Source organism: Equus przewalskii, chromosome X (genome assembly GCF_037783145.1).
Source record: "Equus przewalskii isolate Varuska chromosome X, EquPr2, whole genome shotgun sequence".
Classification (NCBI taxonomy): Eukaryota; Metazoa; Chordata; class Mammalia; order Perissodactyla; family Equidae; genus Equus; species Equus przewalskii.
The window spans coordinates 54,432,479-54,446,014 of record NC_091863.1 but is presented as its reverse complement, the minus strand read 5'-3'; the positions used below and the strand labels follow the sequence as shown (position 1 = coordinate 54,446,014).

General features: G+C 34.6%; 1 protein-coding gene across 3 annotated transcripts in view; it reads left to right on the top strand.

Annotated features, from left to right (window-relative positions):
• Positions 1–13,536, top strand: part of TEX11 (testis expressed 11) — a 364,622-nt gene that overhangs the window by 269,810 nt on the left and 81,276 nt on the right. For all 3 annotated transcript variants that reach the window (XR_011535861.1, XM_070604036.1, XM_070604035.1), the window contains exons 17-18: positions 8,808–8,910; positions 12,741–12,865. Coding sequence is in view for 2 of the 3 variants with exons in the window: in XM_070604036.1 (XP_070460137.1) it covers positions 8,808–8,910; positions 12,741–12,865 (228 nt within the window). In the remaining variant the exon portion in view is untranslated. The remainder of the gene's footprint in view (positions 1–8,807; positions 8,911–12,740; positions 12,866–13,536) is intronic.

Here is a 13,536-nt window from a genome sequence, read left to right as displayed (position 1 = left end):
TAATTGTGTAAAAATGTTATTTCCAAATTTTGAAACAAGTAGGGATTTTCTTGACATCTATTTAGTAATTGATTTCTACCTTAATTGTATTGTAGTTGATTTCAGACGTTTGAAATAGATTGAAGTTTGCTTTATGGCTAGGTATATAGTCTAAATAGGTTGAAGTTTGCTTTATGGCTAGGCATATGGTCTATTTTTCTAAATATTCTGTGTTTGCTTGATAGAAATGTGTTTTCTGCAGTTTGGGGGAATAAATATAATATATATAATATATATTTATATATACATATATAATTTATATGTATATAAATTTTGATTGTTTGTTGTTTATTTTGTTTGAATCTTCTGTATCCAAAATCATATTTTGTGTGATTATCAATTCCTGAGATGTGTTGTTAAAATGTCCTATTGTAATTGTGAATTTGTCTATTTCTCCATCTAATTTTTTCATTTTTATGTTATATATTTAAGGCTATGCTTTTCATGCATACAAATTTAGCACTGTATTATATTCCCATTAATTGCAGCTTTTATTGGTATGAAGTAATCCTCTTTATTTCTAGTATTACTTTTTGCTTTAACATCATTTCTGTCTGATATTGATATATTCACACTTGCTTTCTTTGGTTAGTATTTTCCAGGTATATCTTCTTTAATTCTTTTACTTTTAACATTTCCGTATCTTTATCTTTTAGATGTGCAACTTGTATACAGCATATAGTTTGATATTTCTAATCCAGTCTGACCATTTTTCTTTTATAACTGGAGCATTTAGTCCTTATACACTTAATATGATACTGACATATTTGAGTTTAAATCTACATCTTACTTTGTGCTTTATATTTGTCACATCTATCGTGTATCTTTTCCTCTCCTTTCTGGCCTTCTTTAGGAACATTTTTAAAAAATAATAGACTTTCTTTTTATAGTGTTTTATGTTTACAGAAAAATTGAGTAGAAAATACAGAAAGTTCCCATGTTACCCCATCACCACCCCCCATGTACTTCGTTTCCTCTACTATTAACATTTTGCGTTAGTGTGACATATTTGTTAGAATCGATGAGTCAATATTGGTACATTATTTTTGACTAAAGTCTATAGATTACATTAGTTTTCACTATGTATTACAGATCCTGCAGATTTTGACAAATGTATAATGACATCTATCTACCATTGCAGTATCATACAGAATAGTTTCAATCCCCTGTACTTTCCTGGTCATCCCTTGCTCCCTCCCACTGAACTCCTGACAACCACAGATCTTTTTAATGTTTCCATAGTTTTGCCTTTTCCAGAATGTCATATAGTTGAAATCATTTAGGATGTAGCCTTTTCAGATTGGTTTTTCACCTAGCAATATGCATTTAAGATTCCTCCATGTCTTTTCATGGCTTGATAGCTCATTTCTTTTTATCGCTCAGTTATATTTCATTGTATGGAAGCACTATAGTTTGTTTACCCATTCACTTGTTGAAGGGCATCTCTTTTTTTCCCCCGGTGTTATTGAGATATAATTGATGTGTAATATTTTATAAGTTTAAAGTGTACAACTCGATGATTTGATACACATATATATTGCAAAATTATTACCACAATAAGGTTAGATAACATATCCATCACCTCACATAATTACCTTTTTGTTCTAGTGAGAACATTTAAGACCTACTCTCTTAGCAACATTCGAGTATATAATACAGTATTATTAATTATAGTCACTATGCCATATATTAGATCTCCAGGACCTAGTCATCAACGGGGAGTTTGTACATTTTGACCATCATCTCTTCATTGCTCCCATCTCCCAGCCTGTGACAACCACCATTCTACTCTATTTCTATGGGTTGGGTTTTTTAAGATTCTACATATAAGTGAGATCATGTAGTATATGTCTTTCCCTGTCTGACTTATTTCACTTAGCATAATGCCCTTGGGTCCATCCGTGTTGTCACAAATGGTAGGTTCTCCTTCTTTCTGATGGCTGAATGATATTTCAATGTATATATATATACCACATTTTCTTTATCCATTCATCCCTTGATGGACACTTAGTTTGTTTCCGTGTCTTGACTATTGTGAATAATGCTGCCATGAACATAGGGGTGCAGATATCTCTACAAAATAGTGATTTCCTTTGTGTATATTCCAAGAAGTGGAATTGCTGAATCATGTGATAGTTCTGTTTTTAAATTTTTGAGGAACCTCCATACTGTTTTCCATAGTGGCTGTGCCTATTTACATTCTCACCAACAGTGCACTAGAGTTCCCTTTTCTCCACATCCTTGTCAACACTTGTTATCATTTGTCTTTTTGATAATAACCATTCTAACCGGTGGGAGGTGATATCTCATTTTAATTTTGCATTTCCCTGATGATTGATGATGTTGAGCATCTTTTCATGTATTTGTCGACCATTTGTATGTCTTCTTTGGAAAAATGTCTGGTCAAGTCCTCTGCCCATTTTTAAATCAGATTATTTGTCTTTTTGCTGTTGAGTTGTAAGACTTCCTTATATATTTTTGGATAATAACCCTTTATCAGATATATGGTTTACAAATATTTTCTCCCATTCCATAGGTTGCCTCTTCATTTGGTTGATTATTTCTTTTGCAATGCAGAAGGTTTTTAGTTTGTTGTAGTCCTACTTGTTTACTTTTGCTTTTGATGTCTTATCAAAAAATCATTGCCAAGACCAACGTCAGGGAGCTTTTTCCCTATCTTTTCTTCTATGAATTTTGTGGTTTCAGGTCTTACATTTAAGTCTTTAATCCATTTCAAGTTAATTTTTGTGAATGGTGTAAGATAGGGGTCCAGTTTCATTCTTTTCATGTGAATATCCAGTTTTCCCAGCACCATTTATTTAAAAACCTATTTTTTCCCACTGAGTATTCTTGGCTTCCTTATCAAATAATAGTTGATCTTATATGTGGGGGTTTATTTCTGGGCTCTTGATTCTGTTCCATTGATCTATGTGTCTATTTTTATGCAAGTACCATACTGTTTTGATTACTATCGCCTTGTAGTGTAGTTTAAAATCAGGAAGTGTGATGCCTCTAGCTTTATTCTTCTTTCTCGAGATTGCTTTGGCTATTCAAGGTCATTTGTGGTTCCATACAAATTTCAAGATTGTTTTTTCTATTTCTGTAAAAAATGTCATTGGAATTTTGATGGGGATTGCATTGAATCTATAGATGTCTTCAGTATATGGATATTTTAACAATTTTAATTCTTCTGATCCATGAACATGGGATATCTTTCCATTTATTGGTACCTTCTTCAACTTCTTTTATCAATGCCTTACAGTTTTTAGTGTATGGATATTTCACCTCCTTGGTTAAATTTGCTCCTATGTATTTCATTGTTGTTTTTGTTTTTTGTGGGGAAGGTGGCTCTGAGCTAACGTCAGTTGCCAGTCTTCCTCTTTTTGCTTGAGGAAGGTTGTCACTGAGCTAACATCTGTACCAATATTCCTCTAATTTGTATGGGATGCCGCCACAGCATGGCTTGATGAGTGGTGCTGGGTCTGTGCCCAGGATCTGAACCTGCGAACCCCAGGCCACCAAAGTGGAGCTCATGACTTAACCACTATGCCACTGGGCTGGCCCCTGTGTTTCATTGTTTTTGATGCTATTATAAATGGGATTTTTTTTATTTCTCTCTGATATTTCGTTGTTAGTGTATGAAAACACAACTGATTTTTGTATGTTGATTTTGTATCCTGCAACTTTACTAAATTTGTTTATTTGTTCTAACGGTTTTCTTGGTAGGGTCTTTAGGATTTTCTATGTATGAGATCATGCCATCTGCAAACAGAGACAATTTTACTTCTTCCTTTCCTATTTGGATGCCTTTTATTTCTTTTTCTTTTCTAATTGCTATGGGTAAGACTTCCAATACTATGTTAAATGAAAGTGGTGAGACTGAGCACCCTTGTCTTGTCCCTGATCTTAGAGGAATAGCTTTCGGTATTTCACCATTGACTATGAGGTTAGCTGTGGGCTTGTCATATGCCTTTATTATGTTGAAGTATGGTCCTTCTAGACCCAGTTTTTGAGAGCTTTCATCAGGAAAGGATGTTGAATTTTGTCAACTGCTTTCTCTGCATCTATTGAGAGAATCATATGATTTTTCATTCTATTATTTTTGTTCTATTAAAGTGATGTATCACATTTATTGATTCATCTTTGCATCCCAGGGATAAATCTCACTTGATCATGGTTTATAATCCTTTTAATGTGCTATTGGATTTGATTTGTTAGTATTTTATTGAGAATTTTTGCATCTAATTCATCAGCGATATTGGCTTGTAGCTTTTTTTCTTGTAGTATCCTTATCTGGCTTTGGTCTCACAGTAATGCTGGCCTCACAAAATGAGTTTGAGAGTGTTCCCTCCAATTTTGTGTAGAGTTTGACAAGGATTGGTATTAATTCTTCTTTAAATGTTTGGTATAATTCACCACTAGAACCATCTGGTCCTGGGCTTTTCTGTGTTGGGAGGTTTTTGATTACTGATTTAATATCCTTACTAATTATTGGTCTATTCACATTTTCTGTTTCTTCATGATTCAGTCTTGGTAAGTTGTATATTTCTAGGAATTTATCCATTTCTTCTAGGTTATCCAATTTGTTGGCATATAATTGTTCTTAGTAGTCTCTTATGATCCTATGTATTTCTGTGGTATCAGTTGTAATGTCTCCTCTTTTATTTCTGATTTTATTTATTTGAATCTTCGCTCTTTTCTTAGTCTAGCTAAAGGTTTGTCAATTTTGTTAATCTTTTCAAAAAACTAACTCAGTTTAATTGTTTTTTTCTAGTCTCTGTTTCATTTATTTATGCTCTAATCTTTATTATTTTCCTCCTTCTGCTAAATTTGCGTGGTTTTTTCCTTCTTTCTTTTAATTCCTTGAGCTGTAAAGTTAGGTTGTTTATTTGAGATCTTTGTTTTTCTTAATGTAGGCATTAATCGCTATAAACTAGTTCCTTCTTAGACCTATTTTTGCTGCATCCCATTAATTTTGGTATGTTGTATTTTCATTTTCTTTTGTCTCAAAATACTTTCTGATTTCCCTTTTGATTTCTTCTTTTACCCATTGGTTGTTCAGGAGTGTGTTGTTTAATTTTCATGCATTTGTGAATTTTTTATTTTTCCTCCTGTTTTTTATTTCTAGTTTCATACCATTGTGATTGGAAAAGATACTTGATATAATTTCAGTCTTCTTAAATTTGTTAAGGCTTGCTTTCTGGCCCAACGTATGATCTGGAGAATGTTCCACGTGTACTTGAGAGGAACATCTATTCTGGTGCTGTTGGATGAAATGTTCTGTATGTGTCTGTTAGGTCCATTTGGTCTACAGTGTTATTCAGGTCCACTATTTCTTTATTATTTTATTTATTTATTTATTATTCAAATTATTTTCTGTCTGGACGGTCTATGCATTATTGAAAGTGGAGTGTTGAAGTCCCCTACTGTTATGTATTGCCATCAATTACTCCCTTCGGTTCAGTTAATATTTGCTTTAAATGTTTAGATGCTTGAATGTTGAGTGCATATGTATTTACAATTGTTATATCTTCTTGATGAATTGATCCCTTTATCACTATATAGTGACCTTCTTTGTCTCTTGTGATTGATTTTGATGAAAGTCTATTTTATCTGATGTAAGTATAGTCATTCCTACTCTCTTAGTTACCATTTACATGGAATATCTTTTCCTATCCCTTCACCTTCAGCCTATGTGTGCTCTTAAGCTAAAATGAGTCTCTTGTAGGTAGCATATTGTTGGATCTTGTTTTGGGTTTTTTTTTAAATCCATTCAGCCTCTCTATGTCTTTGATGGGAGAATTTAGTCCATTTACATTTAAAGTAATATTGATAAATAAGGACTTACTGTTCCTTTTTTTTCCTGAGGAAGATTAGCTCTGTGCTAACATCTGTTGCCAATCTTCCTCTTTTTATGCTTGAGGAAGATCAGCCTTGAGCTAACACCTGTGCCAGTCTTCCTCCACTTTATATGTGGGTCACTACCACAGCATGGCTGATGAGTGGGGTAGGTCTGTGCCTGGGACCCAAACCCATGAACCCAGGCTGCCAAAGCAGAGCATACCGAACTCAACCACTATGCCGCGAGGCTGGCCCCTACTATTCCCATTTTTTAAGTTGTTTTCTGTGTTTTTAGTTCCTTTCTTCTTCTCTAGCTGTCTTCCTTTCTGATTTATTTTTTGTAGTGGTATGCCTTAATTCCTTTCTCTTTATTTTTTATGTATGTATTAAAAGATATTTTCTTTGTAGTTACCATGTGTCTTACATAAAACATCTTTCAGATATAAAAGTCTATTTTAAGCTAACAACTTATGTTCAATCACACAGAAAAACTCTAAACTTTTATTTCTCCTCTGCCCACATTTTATGCTATTGATTTCACACTTCTTTTATATTGGACATCTGTTAACAAATTATCGTAGCCATAGTTATTTTCAATATTATTGTTTTTTAACTTTTATAGTAGAGATAAAAGTGATTTACACACCACCATTACAGTATTAGAGTAGTCTGAATTTGACTATATTTTTACCACCTATTGACGGACATCTTAGTTGCTTCCAAGTTTTCAGGATTATAAATAAAACTTTTATAACCATTGATGTGCAGGTTTTTGTGTGGACATTAGCTTTCAGTTCATTAGGGTAAATACCAGGGAGTTCAACTGCTGGATCATACAGCAAGAATATTCTTAGTTTTGTGAGAAACTGCTAAACTGTCTTCCAAAATGGCTCTACTATTTTTCATTCTTACCAGCAGTGAATGAGAATTCCTGTTGCTGCATATCCTCACCAGGTTTAGGTGTTATCAGTGTTTTAGATTTTAGCCCTTCTAATATGTGTGTAATGGTATCTCGTTGCTGTTTTAATTTGCATTTCCTTGATGAAATACAATGTTTAGCATCTTTTTATATGTTCATTTGCCATCTGTATGTCTTCTTTGGTGAGGTGTCTGTTTACATCTTTTGCCCATTGTATATTGGGGTTACTTGTTTTCTTATTGTTCAGTTTTAAGAATTGTTGATATAGTTTGGATACCAATCCTTTATCTGATATGTGTTTTGCAAACATTTTCTCCCACAGCGTGGTTTGCCTTTTCATTCTCTTAACAGTGTCTTTCACAGAGCAATTTTTCTCTAATGGATTGTGCTTTTGGTATTGTGTTTAAAAAGTCATCACCAAACTGAAGGTCATTTAGATTTTCTCCCATGTTACCTTCTAAGAGTTCTATAATTTGGGGTTTTGCATTTAGGTTTTTGATCCATTTTGAGTTAATTTTTGTGAAAGGTTTAAGGTCTGTGTCCAGATTCATTTTTTTGCATGTGGATGTCCAGTTGTTTCAGCACCATTTGTTGAAAAAACTGTCCTCATTCTTTTTCTTTTACTTTCTAGTTACCCCCTTCTGCTAGTGTGGAAATCATTTACTGTTTCTAGTCTTTTAGCAGTTGTCCTAAAAAGAATAGAATTCTTACTTAACTGTCCTCCATGTTTATAATCTCCCTGTGCTGCAGTTTGGCTAATTTATTCTGTTTTATCTTTCAGTTCACTAATTTTTTCTTCACCTATTTCAGTCTGCTATTACACCTATCCATTATGTTTCCATTTGCGTTTTTGTATTTTTCATTTCAAGTAGTTCTTTTTTTTCAAATCAGCAAGGTCACATAATATGGTTTCTGTTTCCTACAAACTTCTGTGATATTCAAAGTGTTTAACAACTTATATGGCATGGGCAATAATCAATCAGAATGGATACCAGCTGCAAACAACACCTGTAACTGTATCAGTATGTACTATTGAATAGCAACCTACTTATGTATATTTTTGAACATATCTTTTATTTCTTTAAACTTTGAAAACATAGGTGTTTTATAGATAGCTTTCGAAAATTCTGATATCTGCATCTTGAGAATCTGTTTCTGCTATCTGTTTTTTCTACTGATTCTCACTTATGGTGCCTTGTTTCCCAGTGTGCTTGATTTTTTTATGTTTACTACTCATGATTCTTGAAAAATTATTTATGGAAATATTTTGAAGCCTAAGATGAAGGTACCTTCCCCCAGAGAGGATTTTCATTTGCTTCTTCAGATGTTTGGAGTCAATGTAAACTAAATTCATAGCTTGGAACCTTTAGGCTTTCCCATATAATGTAATTTGGGGCTGTAAATACATAGGAATCTATTTGTGTTACAGCTCAGGGATTGGTTCTCCCCACCCCATTTTTCTGCACTCTTCTCAGAACCAAGGTAACTTTCTTTGCAGTCCCCTGGCAATATGGATAGGAATGCTGCTGATTTGCCCTTAGCCTAAGAGTTTGATCTCTTGGGCCTTGAAGTCTGTTTCCCTGACCCAGTGAAGTCTATTAAAACTAAAGTTAACATTTGCCTGGATTTACAAATGCCCACCAGAAAAAAATTGTCTTTAATTCTCTGCTTACTTCTTTGGGACCTCACTTTTTCTTAGATTTTGCTTGGTAATTGCTTTACTATCTTGTCAATTGCTTTTGAAATTTAAAATAACGTTATCCAACTTTTTGTTTGTTTTCAGTAGGAGGGTTGAGCTGGCGTATATAATGCACCCTATTTTCAGAAGCAGAACTCGTTGTTTTGTTAGCATTTTAAGAGAACAGTCCTTTAAAGATTTTTCTTAGATTCGTGTCTTTTCATTATGAGTATCCTTCAGCCGTTGTGACTATGTTAATAATATTAGTAAAATATGATAAAGTCTTCCTTATAGCTTTTATAAAAGAGAACCAATATTTCTTTTTTTCAGGCTAAAGTGGCAGTGGCAGAAGCTGAACAACGTGATCCTACAAATATTTTCACTCAATTTTATGTATTCAAGATTGCAGTCTTAGAGGGCAACTCTGATAGAGGTATAAATGTTATTTATGAGTTGTATTTGGCTGTTAACACAAAGAATAAATAATCCTCTTTGACCATAATAGAAAAAACATTGTTTTTAAAATAATGGAGTTGAATATATATTTTAGCTTTCCTATGTAAAGATGATGCCACCATGCAAAAAGAAGCTATGGAAGGTTACATAGAATAAAAGAACTAGGGCTAGGGGCTGGCCCCGTGGCCGAGTGGTTAAGTTCGTGCGCTCCGCTGCAGGCGTCCCAGTGTTTCGTTGGTTCGAATCCTGGGCGCGGACATGGCACTGCTCATCAAACCACGCTGAGGCAGCGTCCCACATGCCACAACTAGAAGAACCCACAATGAGAAATACACAACTATGTACTGGGGGGCTTTGGGGAGAAAAAGGAAAAAAATAAAATCTTTAAAAAAAAAAAAAAGAACTAGGGCTACCTATAGAAGGAGTAAGAACTAGGCAGATGTGGGACAAGAACTGGGGGGAAAGTCTTGGCACTGTATGCTTTTTTGTACTTTTTGTCATTTGAACCAACCTATTCAAAAATTAAGTTTAAAAAGCTGTGGGGGAAGGGGAAGATTATGCTGCAAACCCATATCAGTTAAGAATTGTCTTTAGAGAATGGAAGTCTCCAGGGTATCTTTTGACTGTCTTCGCTTATTTGGAAGGTGATTGGTGAGAGATTTGGCCTTAAAATGGAGTTTCTGTCCACAAAGTTAACAGTGTTGGAATCTTATATGAACTTCATCCCATTCGTGCTGTGACCTTCCCATTAATTTAAGCATGGTTTCCTAGCTGGTATGTCTGCATCAACATGTATCTTGACTTAGTTACAGATATGCCTATGCTGTGATATTCCTGTTCAGCCCTCAGGGTAGCTGGGCAAATCCTGGAGCAGTTTGAGCTCCAGACTGGTTGCCCTTTATGAAAGGCACAAGTTGAGAAATTCAGAAGCTTGAATTAATGAATCCAAACAGAATTTATGCTAATCCAATTAAACAACTCTTTTTGGTGTTCTGAGCATCTAATTTCCCATGTGTGAGGGAGGGACATCCCCCTACACCAACAAGCAAGTCAACTCAATTCTGACACTGTCTACCCAGAGATACTATATACCCAGAGACAAGGTATGTGGGAAGGGGCACAGAGCTTCCATGTCCTTTCCAGGCACACCACTCTCCCTGCATCTCCACATGTTCACCGACCTGGAAGCTCTCTGAACCCTGTTCTTTTGGGTTTATATGGAGGCTTCATGACATAGGCATGATTGATTAAATCATTGGCCACTGGCAATTGATTCGACCTCTGTGCCCTCCCCCATCCCCAGAGGTTGAGGGGTGGGACTGAAAGTTCCAATCCTCTAATCATATGGTTGACTCCATTGGCAACCAGTCCTCATCCTGAGGTGGGTTCCAAAATTCACCTCATTAACATAACAAAAGACACCTTAATGGCTCTTTGCATTTAGGAAATTCCAAGGGTTTTAGGAGCTCTGTGCCAGAAACAGGAACAAAGACCAAATATATATTTCTTATTAAAAAATCACAATATCACAGGTATTTATGAATACCTACTGTGTGCAGTGGACTCTGTTATTCACTCTATAAGAAGAAAGATGATTTATTCTGCATTGAAAAAGAAATGTTCCAGGATAGTAAAGTATACCTGTATATTAATTAAGGAGTAGCAAATTGGAGTCAGCTGTTTATCAAGGTTAATATTGCTGTCATGTCCATCATCAATGTTTTCATTAGAGACTTCTGGACATTTGTTTTACTTAATATATTATATTGAAGGATAAAAGAACTTTAAACATTTTGCCAGCAAAAATGGCAAAAAAATAGATTTCCTATTAAATCTTTTCTTTTAACGTTATGTTAAAATAAAGTTATTTTACTTTTTAAACATAGCATCAGCTCAATCATTTTATTTCTTCCTCCATTATCTGTGACCATTTTTTTTTTTTTTGAGGAAGATTAGCCCTGAGCTAACATCTGCTGCCAATCCTCTTTACTGAGGAAGACTGGCCCTGAGCTCACATCCGTGCCCATCTTCCTCTACTTTATATGTGGGACGCCTACCACAGCATGGTGTGCCAAGCGGTGCCATGTCTGCACCCGTGATCCGAACTGGTGAACCCCAGGCCACCAAGAAGTGGAACATGTGCACTTAACTGCTGCACCACCAGGCAGGCCCCTGTCTGTTTCATCTAAGTTGTTGAAATTATTGGGCTAATGTCATTCATTATATCCCCCATTTTATCCTTTTAAGATCTGTAAAATCTATAGTAATGTCACCTTTCTCACTATTGATATTTGTAATTTATGTCTTCTCTCATTTTCTCCTTGTCAGAGTGGCTAGAGGTTGATCAATTTTATTGATCTCAAAGAACCAGTTTTTGGTTTCATTAATTTTTCTCTATTGTTTTTTCTGTTTTCTATTTCATTTATTTATGTTCTGATCTTTATGATGTCCATTCTTCTGCTTACTTTGAGTTTCATTTGGTCTTTTTTTCCAGTTTCCAGAGGTGAAAGCTGAGGTCATTAATTTGAGATGTTTATCCTGGTCTAATATAAAGTTAATGCTATAAATTAACCTTCTAAGTATTGCTCTAGTGACAAGCCACAAATTTTGATATGTTGTGTTTTCATTTTAATTCAGTTCAAAATGCTTTCCAATATGACTTTAGATTCCTTTTTAAACCCATGGATTATTTAGAAGTGTGTTCCTTATTTTTCAAATATTTGCAGGTTTTCAGAGAACTTTCTTTTTTTTAAAGATTTTGTTTTTCTTCCTTTTTCTCCCCAAAGCCCCCTGGTACATAGTTGTATATTCTTCGTTGTGGGTCCTTCCAGTTGTGGCATGTGGGACACCGCCTCAGCGTGGTTTGATGAGCAGGGCCATGTCTGCGCCCAGGATTCGAACCAACAAAACACTGGGCTGCCTGCAGCGGAGCATGCAAACTTAACCACTCGGCCACGGGGCCAGCCCCTCTTTTATTAATTTTTAATTTGATTCAAGTGTCATCAAAGATCATAACTTTGTATGATTTGAATCCTTTTTAAATATGTTGAGACTTGTTATATGGCCCAGAATATTGTCTTTCTTGGTAAGTGTTCCCTGTCACTTGAGAAGAATGGATATTTTGCTGGTGTTGGGTCCAGTGTTCTATAAACGTCAGTCAGGTCAAGTTGATTAATAGTGTTAAGTGTACTATATCCTTGCTGATTTTCTGTGTACTTGTTCTATCAATTATTAAGAGAGGATATTGAAATCTTTGACTATAATTGTGGATTTTTTCATTTCTCCTGCAGTTCTATCAGTTTTTGCTTCTTGTATTTTGAAATTTTGTTATGGGGGTATACACATTTAGGATTGTTCTTCAGATAAATTTAACTTATCATAGTCTACCGTTAAGACATAATAGAATGTAATACCACCATTCATTTTTTTCCTTCATCCTGTATTCAATTTTATGGACGTACCAAAATGTATGTAGCCCATCTACTATTGAAGGAATTTAGGTTGGTTCCATATTTTACTCTTAGAAAAATTGCTGGATGAACATATTTGTATGTTTTTGATCACTTTTGCAAATATATTCATAGGATAAATTCACAGAGGTGAATTGCTTAGTTGGGCATTTCTCTGACATTCAAGTCCTCCTTGACATTTTAGCAACTTAGATGACTTTATGAAAATTAACTAATATTTTAAAGATATTAGTGCTCTTAAAATGAGTTCCAAAGTCATTGTAGAATAATTAACCATAGATAGCAATTATCTTTGATAAGAGTATCTCATTTTTTGAATTGTTTCCTTGTTTTTCAGCTTTGCAGGCAATTACTTCTTTAGAGAATTTATTAACTGCTGAAGAGCCAGAAGAAAATAACCTACTTACAGATAGAGGTTCAACTGTCATGCTCCTCAGTTTAGCTGCCCAGTTTGCTCTAGAGGTAATTCTTATGTATTCATCTACAGAGATTTTTACCTCTTTTCCATTTTGAGAGACAATTAATAGAATTATCATCAGTTAGGCACAGGAGAGACCTTCCTTTGCTCTCTGTTTTGCCTCATATTTTCATACCAAGCTCGGTTGCAGAATTGCTTTCTTTCTCTTCATTTCTTTATAATGTAAAGTAAATGAAATAAAATAAGATAACAGATTTGTGCTTAGAACTACAGAAAAAAATAAGCACAGCAAAACATTAATTTTTAAAAGACACTCTGGCTTTAAGATGCTATGCCATGCAAACAAATAGTTATTTGGAAACTTGATCTCATCGATTTGAAAAAAACAGTTTAAATCTCTGTGGATCTTTTTAGTTCGTAACCACAAAACAACTTTAGTTTAGAAGTAATAAATACTTGCACTCCTGTTTTTTGCTTGCAAAATTCTAGTTGTAATAATATATAAGATTAGGAAAAGCACTGTAGCAACTGTGGAGCTCTTGGACTGGATGATAGCCTGGGTTTGAGTACTGGCTCTGCCACTTAAGTGCTTAACTTCTTTGAATCTTAATTTCATCATTTTAAAAATAAAGATAAAACCTACCTCCAGGATTGCTGTGAAAATTAACTGAGGAGATGGCTGAAAATGTGATTTGTAATCTATGAAGCTTGATCC